The sequence below is a fragment of the Lagenorhynchus albirostris genome, chromosome 2, assembly GCF_949774975.1.
Source record: "Lagenorhynchus albirostris chromosome 2, mLagAlb1.1, whole genome shotgun sequence".
Lineage (NCBI taxonomy): Eukaryota > Metazoa > Chordata > Mammalia > Artiodactyla > Delphinidae > Lagenorhynchus > Lagenorhynchus albirostris.
Window position 1 is genome coordinate 114,889,717 of NC_083096.1, and position 23,714 is coordinate 114,913,430.

The 23,714-nt window shown below is 33.9% G+C and overlaps 1 protein-coding gene and 1 pseudogene across 4 annotated transcripts in view; both read right to left on the minus strand.

Annotated features, from left to right (window-relative positions):
- The window catches only part of ADGRL2 (adhesion G protein-coupled receptor L2), a 271,647-nt gene that overhangs the window by 65,735 nt on the left and 182,198 nt on the right, over positions 1-23,714 (minus strand). For all 4 annotated transcript variants that reach the window (XM_060139665.1, XM_060139667.1, XM_060139664.1 and 1 more), the window contains one exon: positions 14,790-15,003. In XM_060139665.1, coding sequence (XP_059995648.1) covers positions 14,790-15,003 — 214 coding nt within the window. The remainder of the gene's footprint in view (positions 1-14,789; positions 15,004-23,714) is intronic.
- Positions 19,066-19,454, minus strand: LOC132516109 (large ribosomal subunit protein eL22-like; annotated as a pseudogene).

Here is a 23,714-nt window from a genome sequence, read left to right on the forward strand (position 1 = left end):
CCCACCTCATGCCATTGCTTATCGCTTTCCCTTCTCTATCAGTTTTTAGAAATTTACTGTGCTATCTGAGAGATTTGGTATCATAGTTATTTCTATATATATTTTTCATCTTCTTCACCAGATTATAATATCTTGGAGAGGTGTCTGTTTTAAGAATCTTTGAACCACGTGTATAACACTGTGCTTTATTCTAAAATGTATTAACTTCATAAACACCAGTCCATACACTTAAAAATATATATTCTTACCAGTTGTTCACAAATATCTTTAGAGTGTTTGACACATTAGCTTGCCCACCATACAACTCAGTAATTATCTGGAGGCATAAATCAATGAATGAAAGATAAAGATATAATTTTCAGAAGTCAAGCACAGTTCCATAACCGGGATATAAACCAAAGTAAAACTTCTCTGATTTACGTGGTTTGTAAAAGTTTCTAACAGTTGAAGGTAGAAGGCTTCCAGTCCACGTAATACTCCCAGCTTGAATTAGCTTCAAATCAGTAACTTGTCTGAAAAGCTCAGTTCATCGTGAGCTATAAAATGTTAGACTCAAGAGCTTTAAATACCACTAACACCATGTACAGGCTTGGGAGTACAGCGCTGTGTGCTGTGAAGCAGCAACACTGCTCTTCTGAAAACTAACATGTAATCTTAAGCCACAGATATAAACAGGGTAAGCATATTAAAGAATGAATGACCAGGAAAACATCTTTATCACTGCAGATTAAAGACACAATGTATACCTAATTATACTACACACATTAAAATCTATTATGCTATTTTAAGATTTTTAATGCCTTACAAAAATTACAGCTAAAAAAATGAGATTATCCTAATTTAATAAACCATATCTGAAGTTGCACATTTTATAGCTAATTTTAGCACTATTTTTATTTACAAAAAGTAGTCTAATACATAAAGTAGTACACTCACACATAACATTACATATTTTATGTTAGAAATGACAGTTATTTCTTAAGTATATTTGATGTCATTATTATGAAAAAGAAACACTGTTAAGATCTTGCTACCGCTCTTATCTTTGACCCTTCAACTTTTCCATTTCAGCAACCTCATTAATGTCAAAATGCCATTAGAATGTCTGCCCACTTTTAAATCTCTACAGCCTGGGCAAGGCAAAATCTTTTGGGTTCAATCAAGAATGCTTTCTTTTTGTATTCAACTAAAAAGCAGAAGAGCATCACAAAGGTCCGCCTATTACCTTGATTAAAGAAAAAGGACCACATGACAAAGATAAACGTTACAACGTAAAATGCCATGTTTTAGACCTGCATTGGGCATTTTTAAAATTTGCTTTAAAACCATTTTAGTTTTTGATTTACAGATTCCTATAATGTATGTAACCAATACCACTGACAGGACTTGTTTTTATATCAGTACCTTCCTTAGGTTGGGTAACACTGGAAGCAGAATTTAAGCCAGGAGCTCTGAGAGGCTTATAACGCTCTTAGAACTATCAGTGTTGCCATGAGTAAAGCAGGATTGGGTAGAGTGAGAAAGACCCAGCAAACTCCTCAGGGAGGGAGCTCTGAGGCTGGCAGAACCCTTCAGAGATGTCTCAAAATGAAGCAAAAGATGAGAAGGCCAAGCCTTTGTACTCTGGCGTTCAATGAGGGATGCCTCTGGGCAGAAGGATTTAAGATCCCTTCAGCCCATGGCAGTTCCTGGGCAGGGACTCACTGTGAGCCCATCCACTGGCAACACCCTTGGCAGGGGGGGAAAACGGGCCTGATCTGAAGGGGGGACTCTGGAGGGCATACCACAACATCCACTGCAACACTGTAATGGTGTAAAGAGTTTAATGGACTGTTTTCAAAAACAGGTCTTTTAATACCACTTCTCATTTTCACGGTTTTTATTGTATTTTATCTTCTTGTACATACTGACATGTCAACACTGTTTACTAAGGGATATTCAGTGGGTTTCCTATACAGCAATGAACCTTAACAGGCAGCTTTTAATTGGCCCACATAGGAAACCACATTACTATTAATTTCACAGCTACAGCATAAAATAAAACCATTGCTTCTCAAATTCTAGAGCAATTAGACCTCTCGGCTATTTGGCTAACTCTGCTTCATGAGACCCAATGCAGTTAATTATATTTTTTGATGTTAATAGTCTCTGTCAGTCTCAAGCATAACTTCTCTTTGATGAATATTTAAATTATGTTTGAATAAAAAATAATCTTGGTTACATTTCATATTCAGTGATCATCACAGCTTAATAAAGGTCTACTTGTCAAGGGTTGAAATAAATGGCAATGCACATATAAAGGTTCTAAATCAATGTATCAGATAATATACCTGTAATGACCATTATCTATCTCAATCCAACATACCTGTTTATATACATTTTAAAAAGGTATAGTCTCATTCACATAATAACTCACAGTTAGATTTCAAAAGTTACTTATAAACAGTCTTTTAAATTATATATACAGAATTCCATGAATGAACGATGAGACATTCATCGTGAGAGTGATGAGAATGAACACCATGAGAATGAACATCTTAGGACTGCGTCATAAGATAATTTAATGTATGGAATAAAATTACCAAATTTTAAAATGTCCTAGAAAATTCAGCATTCATTCTCTTTCCTCCTATTGCTGTATTGTTTTAGAAAGTTCTAAGAGTAATAATAAAAAAAGGTTCTGACTTACTAAGACTTTTGGATTATAAATGTTATAGAAATTTACTGAAATCATTACTTACTAATCATTAATGATTACTATGAAATCATCACACAGTAATTTAAAGATAATATTTTTCTCCACATAAAGGTTTTAATAGGAGTGGGAGGTGAGGGTGAAGGAAACTTCCCAAACTGGGGAATTGGGAGAGTGGGAAGAAAGTATAAAAGTAAAGCTCATTAGTATAATTTCTTGAAAGTTTGTTTAAAAGTCATGTAGTTTAAAAACTCCCTTAGTTTAGTCTATATTATAATAGTAAGGTTTTAAACCAAGCATTTATTTAATATAAACTGTGAAAATGGGTTTTTCTATCTCAGCTCTTTTACTGAATGAATAAATATTTTGTTATCTACTTAATTAAATAAATTAATAAATTGATTTGTTAATTTTTAAAATTTTTCACTCTTTCTTCTCTGAAACCCTAAATTTTTGGAGATTAAAGATAAAGGAGACAAAATGAGATAAAATTAAAAAGATACAAAGAAATATCCTAAAATGTACATATCAACCTAAGACTGTCTAGTGGAACACTGTGCCAATTTCAAGAAACTAACTTTCAAAAATTAGTTAGTTTAGTTAGTTTCTAAATTTCAAGAAACTAACACATTATAAATAAAAATAGCAGGGGTGGATTCAAGTTTTGTAAGGTCTACAGCTTATAATACTTAGGGGTACCAATTTAAGGAAAAAATAGAAAAGAATTACAAGTAGAAAATGAGGTACCAAAGTGAATACTTATTTAGGAAAAAAAAAAGGAAAACACAACAAACAACACAAATTTTCAGAAAGCCTAAAAGTATCACAAGTTACAAAACCCAGAAAACTAAAAAACATTTTAATAATTTAATTGCCTCCCATTCCTTTACAATTCTTTCCTTAATAATTTTTTCACCATATATCTTAGGATTGTCTCTTCACAATTTCATAGTGTCACTTTCTATAATTTTGCTTTTCCTCCTAAACAGCTGATCAAAATTTATTTTTCATTATTGATGGTTTGGATACTTTAGGCATGTTCACATACTTTAGCACAATGTCACAGGTGCTCATGTGCATTGAAGTGCTACAGCCTGTGCTCCACAAACGCAGGTATTCTGATACATTCTATTTGATATGATACTCATTAAAAGGGTAGAACAGAATGGGGCATTTACAATTGTAAGTACTACCTTTGGATATGTTCTCTGTGTACTACTGTATATAATCCACCAAGAATATACAGGAGAGAACTTCTGTTTTGATTAGTTATCTATAAGAACCCTTTAATGACTGAAAGAATTTTCCAGCCTAGCTTCTGGTTCCACATATTCCAAACATTATTTCTCCACCACTGACCACATATCTCAGGTGCCATGGAACACTTTTAAACTGTAATATGACATCCGGCCTTGCATATTTACGTCACAATCAGTAAGGCAGTATAATGAGTAATAGGAGTACTTCTAGAGGCCAGTTCTTCACCAGAATAGCTAACAATAACTGAACTGTACATGAGTGTCTACAAACCACATAAAAATACCCCCACTAAACTCAAACTGAATTTATCACCAACTGAACCTCCACTTAACAGAATCCCCAAATGCTCTTAGCTACCCCTAAGCAGCCATAAATGAGAGGAATTGTAACAGAGAAGTCAGAGAATGAAATCAAAACCTTAAAAGATTGTGTTTAAATATCATACTTCAGCAAATTTTACAAAAACATGACCCTGTGAGCCCACTGCTAGGGGCCCTGAGAATGCCTTGGAAGAGGCCTGTGCAAGCAAAAGGCTCCGACATTAAAGATTCATTACTAGCTTCAGGATAAACCCACCTTTAGAAACAGTACCTTTTTCACAAATTACAGTTGAATTCATTAAAAATGACAGACCTATAGTCTGAAAAACAGAAAATTGTCTTGAGATTGACAACTTATACAGAGTGACTCTCATTTCAGACATTATCTTCAAGGCCGTGGGGCATTCTAAAACCACGTCTTTATTGGTTGCATATGACAAGCGAAGAAATATTGGGAGAACTGCAACACATATTAGCTACACGATACACTTGATTGGTTTATATGAAATAAATATTAAGATTACAGAGTTGCTCACTTCTTTATATTTCTTCAAAACTAGACTTTTCCTAGAACCATCTGAGAGATGTTAGCTCTCATCCTAATTGTGGAATAGCAAACAGCACTAAAAACTGTAACTAAATTGCTATAAGACATTTAAAGAAAATAATAAGTAAAAAGAATAAGTCTCTAAAATCTGCAAGACATAAATATTAGTAAAATGCTATCAGAAATCTAATTACTCACAATAATTTTTCTTAGGCAATATACAAAGTAGATATCCATACTGGTGTTTTTTGATATTGCTGTTGTTGTTAATATAGTATAGGTGTGCAATCTCATTATATAATATATGGAAAAATTAATAGGGCCATAATAAATGACAGTTTAAGCTGTTTTTAAACAATTGATATCAAATCTTTTTCTCTCTTCATTTAATAAAATTAGTCAATAGAGTATATTATGAATGATACTGACTCACAATTTCTATCCCGTTTTTGATGTGGCAAAGTCAAGCAGCTAAACTGCTAGTAAGAAAATAAAACAAGGATTTATAGTAAACTGACAATTAAAAATATTTTCTCCACCAAATAACATATAGGCAATTTTTTACTTAATTAGAAATCTCAGTAAAGTAAAAAGGATAATGAGAATGGAAAATTCTCAACTTTACTCAAAATTATATTTTGCTATTATTTATGACATAATAAAATAATAAACAGCATATTTTCAGACAGTGGAATTATTCCAAAGCTTCAATGAATACATAAATTTATTTCCTGGTAATAAAAATGCCTATATGAACTGCATAAGATAAATAATTCCAAATTCTTAGGTGAACTTACAATTCATAATTTGTTTTAATTTTTTATACTGGTAGAAAATATGCTTTATACTACAGTTCAGTAGCATTTATCTATGAGTTTTTCGTAAGAGGAGAAAACAGAAGAAAAAGCCATATCCAAAGGAAAGATAGTGGCAATGTCTTGATTTGAAACTCTAAAATAAAATTCTATTTCTATTCTCTACAACTGTGATTAAACAACTATATTTATTTGTTCCAAGTATAACTCTTTTTAAAAGGATGCTTGTAAGTATGATTTATATACTGACGCTAGTAGTACTGACTTCAGAAAGCAGATACACACTAAAAAGAAATCATACTTAGGTACAAAACAAAGTACTCAAATGAGTATTTGAAAATAGTCTTATGTAAACAGATTTAGCGTGCTTTCATCTAGTTATTTAACATTTGATTGTCCAATACACTGTAGTAATATAATGCTGAATTAGACCTGGTTTCTGTCACTTAATAAATTGATTTGTTTAAATTTACTTTGTAAATAGAAACTCATGTTTAGTGTGTAGCAGAGAATGTTCTAAGAGTGTAAAAATCTACAAGGTATATGACAATACAGGTACTACTGAAATACCACTGTCATCTCATCCATAACACTCACCTCTCAAATGAGAAAGCTGGCATAAGTGATAACTGAGACTATGAAGATTATTATAACATTAAAATTCAAATGGATATTCATATTCACTTTTATTTATTCTCCTCTCTTTAGTTTCAAAAATAAAAACCACTTCTAATCATAAAAACACCAGAGTTTAAATGAGATATGTCTTTACTTTTAAAAACTATAGTCCCTATCTCTCATCTGACAGTAGCTGTCCAAAAATAAAATCAAATTCAAACTTTCATGGTATTCTTTAAGGCTCTTAATTTCACTGAATAATCCTTAGGAAATATAGTGTCCTTAGGGAAAATGGTCCTGGCTTCCTTGACCACCAGTACACAAAGGTAAAACCCACATATTAAGCACCAGTAAAACCAGCAGGTCACACTTGTACTCTCAGTGTTCATTATCCAGCAGAATTATTTTACTAATTTTCATCTTAAAAGGAGAAACAGAGGACCCTGTAAGGCAGAATCTCTGATGTGACTGTTTCTTTCTTCCACATTTGAAAAGGAGGGTCATAAGGGATATTAAGATGATTTGCCTTCTAAGCCATTTTATAATTTATTAGTCTTTCTTACACACTAAATGTGAATGTTTAATATGGTTCGTGTTTATTACTGCCAATAGTCTTTCCTTTCTATAATGCGTGCTTTGGTTTAAACGCCTATCAGTAGGTGACATGCAAAGTATGTGCTCAATTAGATATACCAATTAGAGCTTTAATTGTTATTTATTACTGTACTAAGGTTCAAGAGTTTGTGCTAGTAACCTCCCAATCCTTGGCCAAAGAGAGGTGCTTGTAATTCCAGTTAGCTGTCTTAAAACAACTCAGCCAAGAGTGAAAGAATTAGTGCAAATCCATCACCCAACAGGAAATAACCTAAATACATCTCAGAGATGATGAGTTAGCAGCATCTGAGTTATTTATTTTTGCCCAGATGCATGTTTTCTTAATGGACAAATGGTTGATAAACCTGACACCACAGATAGATAAAAGCACTTGGGATAAACAGCATAAAGGTAAGGCTGCAGTTTCTCAGAAATGGCAGGCTTAGACCCTATGAGAATGAATAGGTACACTGAATAAATACTAGGCAAGAGAAGGGTACCCCTTGACTAGCAACTATTGATAATAACGCAAGAATAAAATATGTAAACCCCTAAAACATTACAAAACATCAAATTAGATGATGGAACAGATTTAGCTAACTTTTCCCTCTAAAAAATGTGATTAATAAGGAAGGGATGTGAATATCTTAGAAAGATAAGTTTTAAGTTTATTGATACCTATAAAGAGGTCAGGGAACAAAAAAATAACTAAGTAAAACTTCTTTTGGGCTCCCCTGGTGGCACAGTGGTTGAGAGTCCGCCTGCCGATGCAGGGGACACGGATTCGTGCCCCGGTCCGGGAAGATCCCACATGCTGCGGAGCTGCTAGGCCCGTGAGCCATGGCTGCTGAGCCTGCGCATCTGGAGCCTGTGCTCTGCAACAGGAGAGGCCACAACAGTGAGAGGCCCGCGTACTCCAAAAAAAAAAAAAAAAAAAAAAAAAAAACCTCTTTTATATAGCTCTGACTAGGATACAAAGTTTCTTTATGAAGACTGAATCATCAATATAAAAGTCGAAAGGGTTGTATGTCAAGGAGAGTATGCCCACACAGAAATCTGTAATCATGAAGTTTGTCAGAGAACACTGGCAGAACTGTAACTACATTTTAATGGATTTTCTTGGTTAAATTCTGAGAATCTTCGAACATGCATCAGTTGTCATATGAAGGTTTTGTGTGGATGTGTGCATGTATTTAAGTATCTCCTTTCTTTAGATATTTTACACACACTTAATATCTATCAGTATACTTGAAAATAACAGAAGTATATATACAAAACTAGATAACAGAATTTTTTAAGAATAATTATTAAATATTATTTAAGAATCAATTTTCATGCAACTAGGATATTAATTAATGAGGTTTCAGGTATAGAGGATTTGAGGTTTCAGCCTCTGTGGCAAATAAATTACCTTCTTAAAGGTTCACAAAGTAAAAAGAAGGATATCGTGTTGCCATTCCTTCTCAAAGATATTTTAAAAATAAGTGAGGAGAATATACATGCTGCAATGTGGATGAAGTGTTTTGACTGCAATGACAGTTGATTCTCCAAGTGAAACGAGAGAGAGCTATACTATGATGAGTCCCAAATTCCTCGGCAGTTCCAAAAATCTGTTATTCAATAACTCTCTTAAAATAGAAGCAATGGCCTATGGTTTTTCCTGCCCATAAAGAGTCCTTATGAGAGTTATGTGCCTTGCTTCGTAGCAAGAAGGGAGGTGAAGAAGCCAATGCACTCATTTTTCCAGTCTCACTCTATAACCTACTGTAATGTAAAGAACGACGGAACAGAAAAAAGTAATGCACATATGTATAAAATAACACATTTCTTCAAATCCTCAGGCACACAAGAAATTATCACCACTTGAATTGCTGTTGGGTTAACATTGTTAAATAAAATGTAATTATTATACTTGAAGATAATAAGTTGGGACACTGATAGGTTTAGAAAAGGAAAATTCAAGGATAGAGAAGTTATTGAATGGGGTATAGGATGGGTCTGGTCCCTACTCTGTGCTTATGTCCATCATCCCAACCTTTGTGGACAAGATCTAGGCTCTGCAATAAGTTTTGGCTCTTACTTAGCTTAATTTAATTAAATTGTTCCCATGTTCTAGAAGCTAGATTTTTTTCCCCTTAAGTTAAAAAAAATCTCTGAATTGTACTCCTACTTCATAAATCTAGACTATGTATTTATTCCTTGCCTGGATGACTGTGACTAGGGTGGTATCTAATTCATATGGCCTATGCAAGGCTGAATGCTATTTTCGTAACTTCTATCCTGAAACTCTCCTCTCCTGAAAAATCCTGATGCGTTCTTTTATTTGAGCTAAATAGAATAAAAATCTTCAGCAGCAGTGAGAAAAAAGTGAATCTCTTTTATACTTTACTGTTGGCTTATGAGACACTACCCTCCTGTTCTTGTTCTGATTTCCTTGATGGTAACTTTACCTCTGCCCCTTAAATGCAGGTGTTCTCTAGAGCTTTTCCCACGCTCAAACCACATAACTTCTGTAGGTAATATTATCTGTTCACCTGTAACTACCAAGTATATGTTTATGTTTGCTTCATCTGTATGTTCTCCTTTCAACACTCTTGTGAGTGCCAGATCTGTAAAAACAACTGTTTGCTGAACTATTTATTTATATTCCACCATGTTTCCCAAATAACTTAAAGGAACTTAAATCGGTAGTTTAACAACCAAAAATATACTGTATTTTATTTAATAAGTAACCTACTGTAGTTGTGCTATGAGGTTCTAGCCAGTTGGTATCCATAAGTGGGCTAAAAAACTTGGCTAAAATCTTTGAAGGAATCAGGCTAGTTCCCTAAGTCTAGGACACTATTTTACTTTCCTTGGGCAATTTCAACACACAAAAAAAGGGCCTATCTTTGAATCAATTACACAAAATATACCTTTCCTACTGCAGGGAAAAAACTGAGGCATGTATTCTTATCATCTTCTTGAGAGCAGCACATATTACTTTTAGAACCTCTTTGCACTGACAGAGGTACACTGATGTACATCTGATAGTATGAGTTAAGACTGAAAAACTGGACCTACCTACGCCCATTAACCTTACATTTAATGTTTTTTTAAAACCCAGTAAACATTTCATACTTGCTTACTTTCAGATCTCTTGGCTGGAGTGCTAATAAAAAAAGAAAAACCTAAGGACAACTATGAAGCATAATCTAAGGCACCAAACCACCTTGATGAGAACTGGCAAGTTCTTAGAGTGAATAAACGAACAAAGGGACAGTTATAAGCAATACCAGAAGAGGATCTCAGGTACAATTTAGCACATCACTTTAACTAGATTGTACCCAATGCTACAAAGAAACAGTATTGTTAGCAAAATTCTAATTTACTTATTCATCAAATACTTCAGAGTAGTAATAAGAGGTGTTTTTTTTCCTTTGCTTTAATGAATTCAAAGTGTTGAAACTGTTTCATATTTAAGTTACCCCACTACAATTATCTTCAAAGAGTGCTAAAAAAATTACCTCTAATAGTGATCATTTTATAGAGTATTAAAACACGTATCATTTTAGGAAGGAGTTTCATTTCTCACTTTTTAGGATGAGCCATTCAGTGTACTTAAAAGACAAGTAGAATCAGTTAGTAATAGAGTCTTGGTTTCATACCATTAAGTGAGCAGGAAATAGAAAATAGAGAATAAATAACAATTATTGATACTTTTACTATCACCACAGTCAAGAATTACAAGTGTGGGGAGACGCAAGAGGGAAGAGATATGGGAACATATGTATATGTATAACTGATTCACTTTGTTATAAAGCAGAAACTAACACACCATTGTAAAGCAATTATACCCCAATAAAGATGTTAAAAAAAAAAAAAGAATTACAAGTGTGTTTATTTACTTGACTCTCAACTGATGAAGTGATGACACTGGGGCGGGGGGGGGGTGGTGGGTAGAAAAGCCTTGAATTATAATATAAACATATTTTATGGTATTGAAATTTCTGTGCCTATATCCATTATTATATGTAGAAAACAGGGAGTTTCAAATTTAATAGAAAAATATCTAGTGCTTTTATTTAATTTTTCCAAAGAGAAATCTCCTACATTAAAGAAAAGAAGTCTGATTTTCTACATTATTAATACATTTTTCTGATGATTATAAATGGAAAAATTTGTCAAATTACTAGGAGTTTGGTGAAAATAACTCTTACTTTATTTGTAAATACTGAAAGAGTATCTTTAAATTTAAAAAATAGGGACAAGTATTCTACACATTCAATAGTTATTCTGTAATAATTCAGCTGCAAAAATATTGTCTAATTTCCTTACAGCTATTTCAAACTATGTAATAGTCAAATATGGTGGACTTCCTTTAGGGTTTATAATCTGACATACACAGAATGAAGTACTTATAAATTACCACTATGAAACTCATTTTTAAGTCATCTTAACATCGTCTTCCTTGTCAATAAAGTGTTCATGTTTAAATTGTCATTGTGTTGATTAAATAATAATAAGCCACTAGTATAATACAACAATATAAAAATGGAGTTTCTACAGGCAGTTTTGGAACTAACCCCTTATTTTCCCTAACACACCGTAAATTGTTCAGAGATTTTGATAGCAAGGAAATTACAGTATGCGTTCACAGAATTTAAATACCCCAAACTCTAGTTCCTTTAAAATGTATTATCAAAAATGTAGCCCTGCTTTTATAACATAATGAAACAATGAAAATAACTTGCCATCTTATCGTGTACATTTCCTATACTATGCAATTACATTTATATTAACAAGTATGATAAGGCTTATGTGTTGTGCTAGATATTTAACCATGTATTTAAATGTATAACCCCACAAACAAAAGTAAGTTACCTAAAAAGCACAATTCCTCAGGGCCAGCTCTTTTCAAATTCTCTTTGTACTAACTCCCACTGCTTTTTTGCCTGTCAGTCTAATAAAAACAGGTAATTGTACATAATCATTTTTCACTTCCTATTTCTCTCTGGCTTAGTTCTAGATGCGCATGTGATATCACTACCACTGAACAGTCGGATCAACATATTATGAATGAATAAATGGTCAAGTATCAGGGATTACCTTTATTGTCTGCCTGCTATAGGCAGTTCTCAATTTTTTAAATACTATGGGCAAATTGTTCTATTACAATTTTATTGGAGCACAGAATCCATTCTTCTAAAGAAGGTATATTATCCTACGTAGTTTGTTTCACAAGCCAGATTTCAAATCCTACATAGTCCATAAAGGACTTCTGTTTTTTTAAAAAAAACAAAATACAAAACAAAAAAAAAAACACAAAAAAACTTTATCCAGTGCCACTTGTGCAAATAAGATTTTACCTTAATTTTTTAATAACTACCCTTTAAAAACTAAAAATAAAAGCATTTTGATGGAAATCTTTCAAAAGTATTATATATGTCCTCTTGTTTATTAAAATTATCTTGATCAGTATCAACATTAACAAAAAACTTACTATAATCTGCTATCAATAAAAATATGCTAATACCTATTCTGTTTGAAATTAGAGATTTTACAGCAATTTGTACCCACACTCTTATAGACTGGATTTTTAAAAAATTTTTCCATTATTTCCTTAATCGCTCTTATCACCTTTAGATGATTTCACTGTGCCTACACTGATCAGACCTCAGTCTAGAAAATTTCCTGCTCTACTTTAAGGTAGACTAGCATACAAGCTACAAAACTGGACAGAGGACTGTTTTCAGAGGGGGAAAAGAGGCAAGAGGAGAGGGAGTAAGCTTTGACTAGAAAGATAAAGGGTTTTCCCAGTAAACAAAATACAAAATCAACATTGTATAACTGTGAAACTTGTGTTCCTTCAGAGAGTCTCTATGTTCCAAATAACTGGGATTGCTGGATATTACTTTCAATCATAACGAACACAATTTTAATACCTTACATGTAAGAAAACTCTAATTAAGGTGCCAAGAGTACCAAAATTTACGATTAAAAAAAAAAAAAAAGATGCCAAGAATTAGGTGCTCTGTGTTAATGCAGAGGAAAGTCCATACCCATTGTCAGCAGTTTTTTGTATTCTATTTACTTGTAGAAACACAACTGTCCAGTTAAGAGATATCATTCACATATTTTATAGTTTATAACACACTTTCCAACACAACATTTTTAAAACAAAATTAACCAAAATTGGTATATTACCCAAATAACTTTCTATCTTCCTTCCTTCCTTCACCCCACTTCCTCCCTTCCTTCCTATTATCTATATATGAAGAAAAAAAGAGAGAATGAGCGCTATATGTTTTAACTTTCTTAATCTGTTGTTTTTATTTTGTTTGTTTTTCTAAAACTGAAGATCAATAGAAGACAAGCCACAGATTGAGAGGAAATATTTGCAAAAGACATATCTGATAAAGGATTGTTATCCAAAATATATTTTAAAAAACTCTTAAAGGGAATTCCCTGGCAGTCCGGTGGTTGGGATTACGCGCTTCCACTGCAGGAAGCACAGGTTCGATCCCTGGTCAGGGAACTGGGATCCTGCAAGCCATGCAGCATGGTCAAAAAAATAAAAATAAAAAACTCTTAAAGCTAAACAATAAGAAAACAACCCAATTACAAAAGGGGGCAAAAGACCAGAACAGACACCTCATCAATAAAGATACACAAATGGCAAGTAAGTATATTAAGAGGTGTTCAACATGATATGTCATTGGGGAATTGTAAATTAAAACAATGAGATATCACTATACACCTATTAGACTACCCAAAATGTAAAACACTGACAATACTAAATGCTGGTAAGGTGTGGAGCAACAGTAACTCTCATTCATTGCCAGTGGGAATGCAAAATGGTACAGTCACTTTGGAAGACAGTTTGGCAGTTTCTTACAAAACTAAACACACTCTTACCATATGATCCAACAAATCACGCTCCTTGGTAGTTGCCCAAATGAACTGAAAACTTATGTTCACACAAAAACCTGAACAGATGTTCACAGCAGCTTTATTCATAATTGCCAAAATTTGGAAGCAATCAAGAAATCCTTCAGTAGGTAAATGGATAAACTGTGGTAAATCCAGACTATGGAATATTATTTAACACTAAAAAGAAATGAGCTATTAAGCCATGAAAAGACATTTACTAAGTGAAAGAAAGCAATCTGAAAAGGTTACATTCTGTAGGATTACAACTGTGTGACATTCTAGAAGAGGCAAAACTGTAAGAAAATAAAAAGATCAGTGGTTGCCAGGGGTTAGATGGAGGGAGGAATCAGTAGGTGGAACACAAAGGATTTTTAGGTCAGTGAAACTATTCTGTATGATATTACAATGGTGAATAAGTGTCATTATAAATCTGTCAAAACCCACAGAATGTACAACAACAAGAGTAAACCCTAACGCAAACTGAGAACTTCGGGGGATAATAATGTGTCAATGTGAGGTCATCTACTATAACGAATGTACCACCATGGTAGGGGATGTCAGGATGTCGATGGTTAGGGAAGTCTTGCACGTGTGGAGATGGAGTATGATAATTCTGTGTACATTCTGCTCATTTTTGCTGAAAAAATAAAGTTTACTAATTTAAAAAAATTAAGGAACAATTATTGCCAAAGACCCAGACATTTAAACATTCTTGATATTATAAAATATTTCAAAATTTTGAAGGCTTAAAAAACAAGATTACATTTCAATTACTTTTATTCTATGATGTATAAAAAACCTGTAATACATATTCCTTCTGATATGTCAATCTGTATAAAAATGATATAGAGATTTAAGTGTTGTTGAAATATTATAAAGTAGAAGTCAACATTAGTAGGTAAAACCCTAACTCACTTTAATGAATAGGCTGAGATATGCACTGTATCTATCCAGTCTGGAGTTATGATAATACTTTTATGAATTTGGATGTAGTAACTAAAATGGGATAATAACACGTGAACATTTACCTTTGAGTCATAATTTTGAAGGCATCTGGGAGGTAGCAGTCTGTATTCTCCATCTGAAATGGGTCAGCATCACAAATCTTGTCGTCTGTCCGACCATAGTTAGCGCTCTCAATCATGATGACATCACTGCCGGGACATCGTAGATCTATAGAATAACCTTCACAGGATAATTCTCTACGAACTAACCCAAATGGTAAAGCTGCTCTGCTGAAACCTTAAAAAAGAAAAAAAAAAATTAACTCATTTATGAAGTATATTATTTTAATAAGGCATTTTCAAGTAATATGAGTCATGTCTATATCCAAGAGATGTCATACAAAGTATGTTTTTCAAGCCATCATTCATACATTTATTCAATAATTCTCTGGATCTTTACTATGAATCACTAATGTATTATTAAATTTTTAATATATATCTTTAGCTGGATTATTCATCTTTATAAGACAATTTTAAATTACTTTAATAAAATATTTTCTGTATAACCTAGTCACAATCAGAAACTAAGTGGCCCTTTTTGAGTAAACCCAAAGAAAAATGACGCATTTGATCAATGGATTTATAAAGAGTGACAAGATATACAAATACAGAATGCAACAATTAAAACAAGAACGGTTTTCATTTATGAATGAAATCAAAGCTCTGCTATACAGGACACTGGCCTTACCCATTTAATGTAGACATATTAATTGCTGTTAATAGAATTATCTTAAAAATACATTTGTCTTAGCGTCTCCCAAAATAACTAAGACACTATGACAGTATCATACTTATGGCACAATAACTTATTTCAATTTGTAGACTCTTTACTGAAAACTGACATAAATGAAAGGATTCAGCAGATGGGCATTCAAAGGAGCCAGCACTGCTCCAATCCAGTCCAAAAAGCTGAAACCCCCAAAAGGGGCAAAATTTCTGAGATTCAGTTTTGTCATTTACAAAATGGAGATGAAACATCTATGATGTTATTATTTTTTCCTACCTGTGTGACTCTAAAATGAGATAATGTACAGAAAAGCACTTAATAGAAAGTGCCATATGGTGCATTAGGCGGCATGTAGATAACCAATGTTCATGAGTGCTATAAAAAAAGATTCCAAACAGAATAAGAAATTAGAATTTTAGGTTTTAATCACGGTTCTCAAGCAGGGGTCCTCTAAAGTAGTAACAGAGCATAGAACAAAGGTAAAAGCAGAGAAAGCCAAGAACAGCCAACAACAACTATGTGTGGGAGAAGCACATCTCTGTGTGCTGCTGTGCTACCTATGGGTTACCTACCGTATCAAAAACTTCTACACTGACCCAATTTTTTATTTCAGTTCTCTAACTTGTTGCCATCTATAGCGTTTCTTTTATAAAAGACTAGCATTAATTTCAGTATTTTTTCGTATCTCTATCCTTTTAATTACTCTGCATCACACGAGTCATCCCTTATATCCCTTTTTACTGGAAAAAAAAAAAAATGACATTCAGAAGTAAACTGTTCCAAGACACAAGCTTCTAAGTTGAAGAGCTAGGTTCTGTCCAGGTCAATCCAATGCTAAAACCTGTTCTCTTTAACTATTGCACAATGTCTCTCACTAATACAATAAAATAAACAGTCTCCTGGATAAACATGCATCTTCTTTCTAAAATGCAAACAATCCTGCGAAAGGATTAGTTAGTGGGTTGTACCTTGGTATGATTTAGAAAATCAGCAATTCTCAAACTTGGCTGAGTTCTCAGTTCTACTGAGAAAACTAAAAATGTAATTGGGATGGAGAGAGAAGAAAAAGACACAGCTTAGAGCACAGAAATCTTCAGGGGATTGAGGCAAACGCCAACCTTGGTAGGTTTTCACTAAGAAGATTTATGGTCTTACGAGATTACAAAAAGAGAAGCGCACTATCAATGAAGAAGGAATACAGAAACGGAGCTGGGCAATATCATGAAAAACAGTAAAGGGGCCAACCTTTCAACCTTTTCCCAAGTTCATAAATAAACTTTTACATATGTTATTGCTTTCTTCCATTTGCTGATACTGTACTGCTTATACAAATAATTCAGCTTAAACTAGTATTATAGTTGTTTTAAATGAAAATATGTTTTAGGGTTTAAGAAGCAGACACATTTCTGTGGCAAAAAGCTGTGTGAAAATTCAAACAAGTGACATCATATAAAATTTTGGAGCACTGCATATTTTAAAGCCAGAGATGATTTGCAATTATAATACCTTGTAAATCATATTATTAGAGAATTACAAATATGAGAAAATGTTATTATAAGACTGACTTGGAGTCAAAATTCACAAGTTGTAGTATTTGTCAAAAATATAGAATTGATTCTGAAGCACTGTGGTTTTTAACTTGAGCTCCTTAATTTTTGTTGTTGACAGTTTGCAGGATTATAGTTATGGTTCTAAATAAATTTTCCTCTGCTTTTGAAAGATATTTGAGAAATTGCAGAAGTCTTGCTGTTTTGATAATTCAGAGAAAGGATTTTCAAAGTCTTAATATTAGTCATCCAAAAAGGTAAAGTATGGAAAAAGAAAAGGAAAAAAAATAGAAAGATCAGCACACTTTACTAATGTAGTAGATTTCCAATATAGAATTTTCTGAAGAACAGATCATGGTACTTATACTTTCATTGCATAGAACTGAATGAGTTCTTAATGGTGAATGTTGCTTTATTTAATGCTATAATATTATTGCCTTAAATCATGTGTTCTCTTTACTAAATTCTTGCTCTCTCACATGTTTCCACTGAACTTTATACTTATGTATAAAATTTAAAAATTGCTTGTTATTACCACATGGTACTGTGGATATTCATTTTTAATATATATCTTCCCTGCTAGACTCTGATGATAGTTAGTTATAATTCTAATGCCTAGATTGGTACATGATACATAATTCCAATAACTGCTATCAAACCACATTGCCAAGTTGAACAACTAGTATCTGTTTAAAACAATATAAATTACAATGTGTTTTCCTCTGTAATATCTATTGCCTTTGGCAGTGAAAACAAAGAGTGAGCATTAAGAAACAGATAAATACTTAATAATCAATAAAATTGTTATATCCTCAAAAAAAGAAAAAAAATGTTTAAATTCTGTCAATTAATTATTTTCTAGGTACCACTGGGGTTCATTAGTGTTTCTCACAAAGACAGACGTTTATGAACCTTCCTTTATTTAAATCCTGTGTTTCCAACTGGATATGGAGAGATATATATCTCCATATAAAACAAATATGAAGAAAAAAATAAAAAGTAAATATTGTAGTAGCTAACATTTACATAGCAATTACAGTGTTTAGATACTGTCCAAACTGCTTTTTATGGATCACCCTTTTTACGATCACCAGCATCATCAACAACTATCAACACAACAAAAAACAATGGAGTAGTTAACTGTAACAATACCCATTTACAGAGTATGAAACTAAGGCATTAAATAGTAAGTAATTCAGGGTCTCAAGGATTACTGTGAGTTAGATTCTAACGCATGCAGGGTTCTCAGATTCCAGAGCCCATGCTTTTAGTAATGGCCATGAACAGAAAGGGATTCTGTGACTTCTTAAGCCACCATGTTGATAATACAAACAAGATTAACTTTATAATTTTTCATACCATCTGAAATTCACCAAAAAATGTTAGTGAATTTGACAGGAAACAATTATTTTAAAGGTTCACACAACATATAGATAATGATGAAAATTGTATTTGTGGAAATGTAGCGATGTGTGCCATAAACTTATTGAGAGCAAAATCTATACTGTGCAAGTATGGACATACAGAAAGAGTACTGAACAGTACAGATGTCTGGGTCAGTCTTGTGAACTTGGCTAAGTCATTTTATTTTTCTGGGTTTTAATTTCTTTTTCTGAAGGATTAAAGTCATTTCAAAGTCCTATCAAATTTCACCAATCTATGATTCTAAACAGGCAAGCTCCTTTTAATCAGGTATACATGCTATTCTAACATTTTCAAGTGGTCAACAATTAAGACATTTGTTGCTCTATTTCTTTAAAATATAAACATATGAGAATGTTAGCATGGATGGACTATGGCACAATAATGTAGATTGTATGGTACTGCCAAGAAAATTCTCAAAAGTACATGGATGAATTAGTCAGGATTCTTTCTGGATTAACTATTTTAACCAAAGACTTACTGGAAGGGAGAAAATAAACACGGGCCAATTATTAAATCAAAAGAAAAACCCACATAAACTTTTTTTTTTTGGTTCCTAAGTTTTATTCAAGAACTCATACAAAATATTACAGATAATTGAGTTTTAATCCTCATCTTCCTCCTCTTCTTCATCTTGATTAATCTAGAAGTAACGCAATTCGTAACTCTTTGCTGTTAGTAACTATAGGCCTAACCAGTCACATAGATTATTCTTCTTCAAATATTTTTTTGGTGATATATTTCAAATACCTTTTGGAAAAAGTCACCTCAGAAGTTACAGTAATCTTGCTTTGCTTTTTTTGACTGTTACAATACCTCCACCAAGATTCCCAGCTTTTCCATTCACTTTGATTCTCTCCTGAAAAAACTGCTCAAGATTGGTGGCATCCATGATTCCATCTTCTACAGGATGGGTACAGTCAAGAGTAAACTTCAGGACCTGCTTCTTTTTTTTTTGCCCCCCTTCGCCACAAGCTTTATCACGGGCGCCATGGTAGCAGCGGATGGCAGAAAGCATAAATTTTTCAGAAAAATGTAAATTCTTATGCTTTCTTTGGGCACTTCTCCCCTACTTTCCTGAAAACTTCAAGGGGTATGGCTTCGAACTCTTCCACCAGCAATGGGACTTCAAAGAAGTTTGGAAAGTCTTAAATAAAACTATTGCAATTAATATTAATTTTTAAAATTCAACATTTTCACTAAGTAAATCTTATGAAAAGTCAGAACAAAACTTATTCCTAAAAACACTTATTTACACCTTTATATCACATTAATGACTTACTATACTGAGTCGCAGGAAGAAATCATCACAGGTATCAGTACCATTTCTTAATTGCACTTTCTTCCTTTGTACACGAATTCATCCTTAATTGTTTAATGGCACATTTTTCAGGACTTTTTTCTTTTTTTTTGCGGTACGCGGGCCTCTCACTGCTGTGGCCTCTCCCGTTGCAGAGCACAGGCTCCGTATGCGCAGGCTCAGTGGCCATGGCTCACGGGCCCAGCCGCTCCGCGGCATGTAGGATCTTCCCGGACCGGGGCACGAACCCGTGTCCCCTGCATTGGCAGGCGGACTCTCAACCACTTTGCCACCAGGGAAGCCCCAGGACTTTTTTAAAATCACTAAGAGTATATGACTGACCCCCAAAATCACTAAGAGTATATGACTGACCCCCAAATATGACTTTGCATCAGAGTCATCTGGTAAGTATTTTTTAAGACATATCTGCAAGCCCAAATCCAGTCCTACTGAATCAGAATATCTGGGTTCAGATGAAGGTAGGATATCTGTATTTGGGGAAGAAAATTTATTTATTTGCAACACACTGATACAATAACTAAGACATGCCAAGAATTTCTCCAAGGTCCTTTAAAATAGGTTTTCTCTATTACATATTTGTTAAGTCATCATCATATTTCCTCTTAATTCTCTAATATAGTTTTACTTTAATCTTTGAACATATTCATAATGGCCACTCTGAAATATTTATCTGCTAAATCTAACATCCAGGCCCACAACAGAGGCAGTTTCTATTGAATGTTTTTTCTCCTAAGTATGGGTCAACTTTCCTGTTTCTCTGCATTAGCTTGCAAATTTTCTGTTGTTGTTGAAAACTAGACATTTAAAATAATACACTGTTAGCTACTCTAGATTCCTTTCCCCTGAGAATTGTTGCTGTTGTGATATTTTCTTTTTAGAATTCTGACTGAATTTAATCTGCTGACTCTGTCTTCCCCTGTACTTTGCAGCTGCTGTGTGTCTCTGTTCATTGTTGTCGTTGTTATTTTAATTCTTATTTTTATTTTCTAGCTTGACTTCCTAGGGATCACACCTGTCTCTGCATAGCGTAGTGATCAGCCAATGATTGAGCAAAGACTTTGCACAAAAACCATGAACCCATAATAAGGTCTCCACCCTCTGCTGATTGACCTGTATGTTAGGGAGAGTTCAAAGTTCAAGCAGTTTTCAAGTCAGCCTTGGTTATTTACTTTCTGCCACGTCCCCTCGCATCTCCTCTGCTCTGTGTGTAGCTTCTCAGTCAGTCAAGAATGCAGAGAACGTTTGGCTCTTTCATTTCCAAGGTTTCCTGGTTATATTTCAGACTGGCACTCAGTCTCCCCACCTGGGACCACAACCTCAGGTTAGCAAGAGCTAGGGGTCTTCCCCATCTGTTTTCCACAGTGTTTACTACTTTTACTGACAACACTGCTGGGCATGGGTTCCCACACTCTACTCTAAATCAAGCCAACTCTCCCTGGCAGCTCAGTCACAGATTTTCAAGGCCAGCCTTGCTCTGACTAAACTAACCACAATGACATAGCCAAAGAGTGCAGGGTGCAGGGAGAAGCAGCCCCAGGCTAGAAGGCTTTAAACTTGAACTGTGTGTACCAAAAGTTCCATCAGCTTTTTTTTGTTTGTTTTTTAAAGAAATCGTTCCCAATTTCTTATTTGGCTCTGGTTAATTTCCAGAGCCCTAAAATGGTGGTTGTTGACAATTTTGTTCAGTTTTATACTTGTTTGGGGGAAGAGGATTTGCCATCCTCTCCACCCCATCATCACTAGAAGTCCCTCTGAGGACTTTACAAATATATACTGACTACAAATCCTCATAACAACCATATGAGATACGTATTATTATTGTCACTATTTTACAAAGGAAGAAATTGAGGCACAGAAAAATTATGTTTTCCAAAATCACACATCCAATAAGAATGAAATCAAGGTTTGAAACCTAATACTTCAGCTCCCAAACTCGTGTTTTTCAATGTTACTTTAATGCCTCTCCAAATGATAATGACACTTAGCAGCAGGTTGGGGACTCCTGTTGTACAGAACATAGTTAGGGTGTACTGGGTGCCTCTAGTCCTTGAGGAACAAGGGCAAGAAAGGAAATAGTTGTCTGATGGTCAAGTAGTCAATGAAATTGCTCAGTCAACATAATCAACATAAAGAAATGCCCAAATTAAAACTCTTTAATCACACTATTACTATGACATTTATTCTAAGCTGTACTTTCAATATATTTCTATTTCAACAAAGAAAAAAAAAAGCATCCCAACAAGCAAAGTGTAATCCAATCCATCTGACAATCGAAGAAAAAACTTGTGGGAGGCTCTGTGAGCAAAAAATCAATATTGCAGCTTTGTGCTGTGCAAATGTGAACACTGCCAAATAGTGGTGCTTAGAGTAAAATGAACTGTTTTGCTCCATTTTCTGCACTCTGAACAAATGACTTTGAAGACACTTTTTCCCTCCCAAGCTATAAAATGTCAAGCAATAAGTCTGTGCTTTAGGCTAGTGATTGGAATAAACACCTCCTGTCAACAGGTGCAGTGACTTAGGATTGAAATCTTTCATATTCAGGGAATAACTCCTAATAAACAGATGTACTGCTATGAGATGGGAATTTGTAAGACCAGAACTGGAATTCTAACATTGGATTTCACATCATTTATGAGCATTTTTGCAAGAAAATATGTTACTCTGGCAATAAATAGTATACTGCTATAAGCTTATGCCTGTGGTGGACTTCAAACGCTTGTAGGAACATTTTGCTTTTCTAACATTGTCTCCCTCAGTCTGCTCTTTGGACATTTCTGTAAAATCATACATTCCAATAAAAGACTTTTTAAAGCTATAATATAAAAACTTCAACTTTTCTGCTACTGTTTTCCTTAATTACTTTGAACTGAACCCTGTCATGTATGCCCTGCTCATGCCAGCTATGGTCCCAGTAAAAACCACTCCTTTTGATTATCATGGTCCTCTATGGGACTGAGGCTGTGACTTCAACCTCTACAGAAACATTAACTCAGACCATAGTCTATTACCAGTGGTGGAATATGAAATCTCTGATTTACTCCTGTTTACGTAAGCTAATAAGATTTCTTCCTAAAAGGGAAATAAGAAAAATACTTAATGAGAAGGGGGGCATGATTTCCACCAGGCTGAACTCTAGTTCAGAAGCTTCCAGAAAACTTATGACCATTTCATTTTAATTTAGGTGAAAAGTCAGTGTTCAGAGTAAACCTAAAAGATAAATTATTTCACTAATAGTTCAACTTTTTCAATTTATCTCTGCATATTCATGAGGTTATTATAACAAAATTTTTAAAATCAAGGATGTATAATAAAACTTACCTTTGACCTAATGAAACTTCAAAGCTTTTGCACAGCAAAGGAAACCATAAACAAGACCAAAAGACAACCCTCAGAATAGGAGAAAATATTTGCAAATGAAGCAACTGACAAAGGATTAATCTCCAAAATTTATAAGCAGCTCATGCAGCTCAATAACAAAAAAACAAACAACCCAATCCAAGAATGGGCAGAAGACCTAAATAGACATTTCCCCAAAGAAGATATACAGACTGCCAACAAACACATGAAAGAATGCTCAACATCATTAATCATTAGAGAAATGCAAATCAAAACTACAATGAGATATCATCTCACACCAGTCAGTATGGCCATCATCAAAAAATCTACAAACAATAAATGCTGGAGAGGGTGTGGAGAAAAGGGAACCCTCTTGCACTGCTGGTGGGAATATAAATTGATACAGCCACTGTGGAGAACAGTATGGAGGTTCCTTAAAAAAACTACAAATAGAACTACCATATGCCCCAGCAATCCCACTACTGGGCATATACCCTGAGAAAACCATAATTCAAAAAGAGTCATGTACCAAAATGTTCATTCCAGCTCTATTTACAATAGCCTGAAGATGGAAACAACCTAAGTGTCCATCA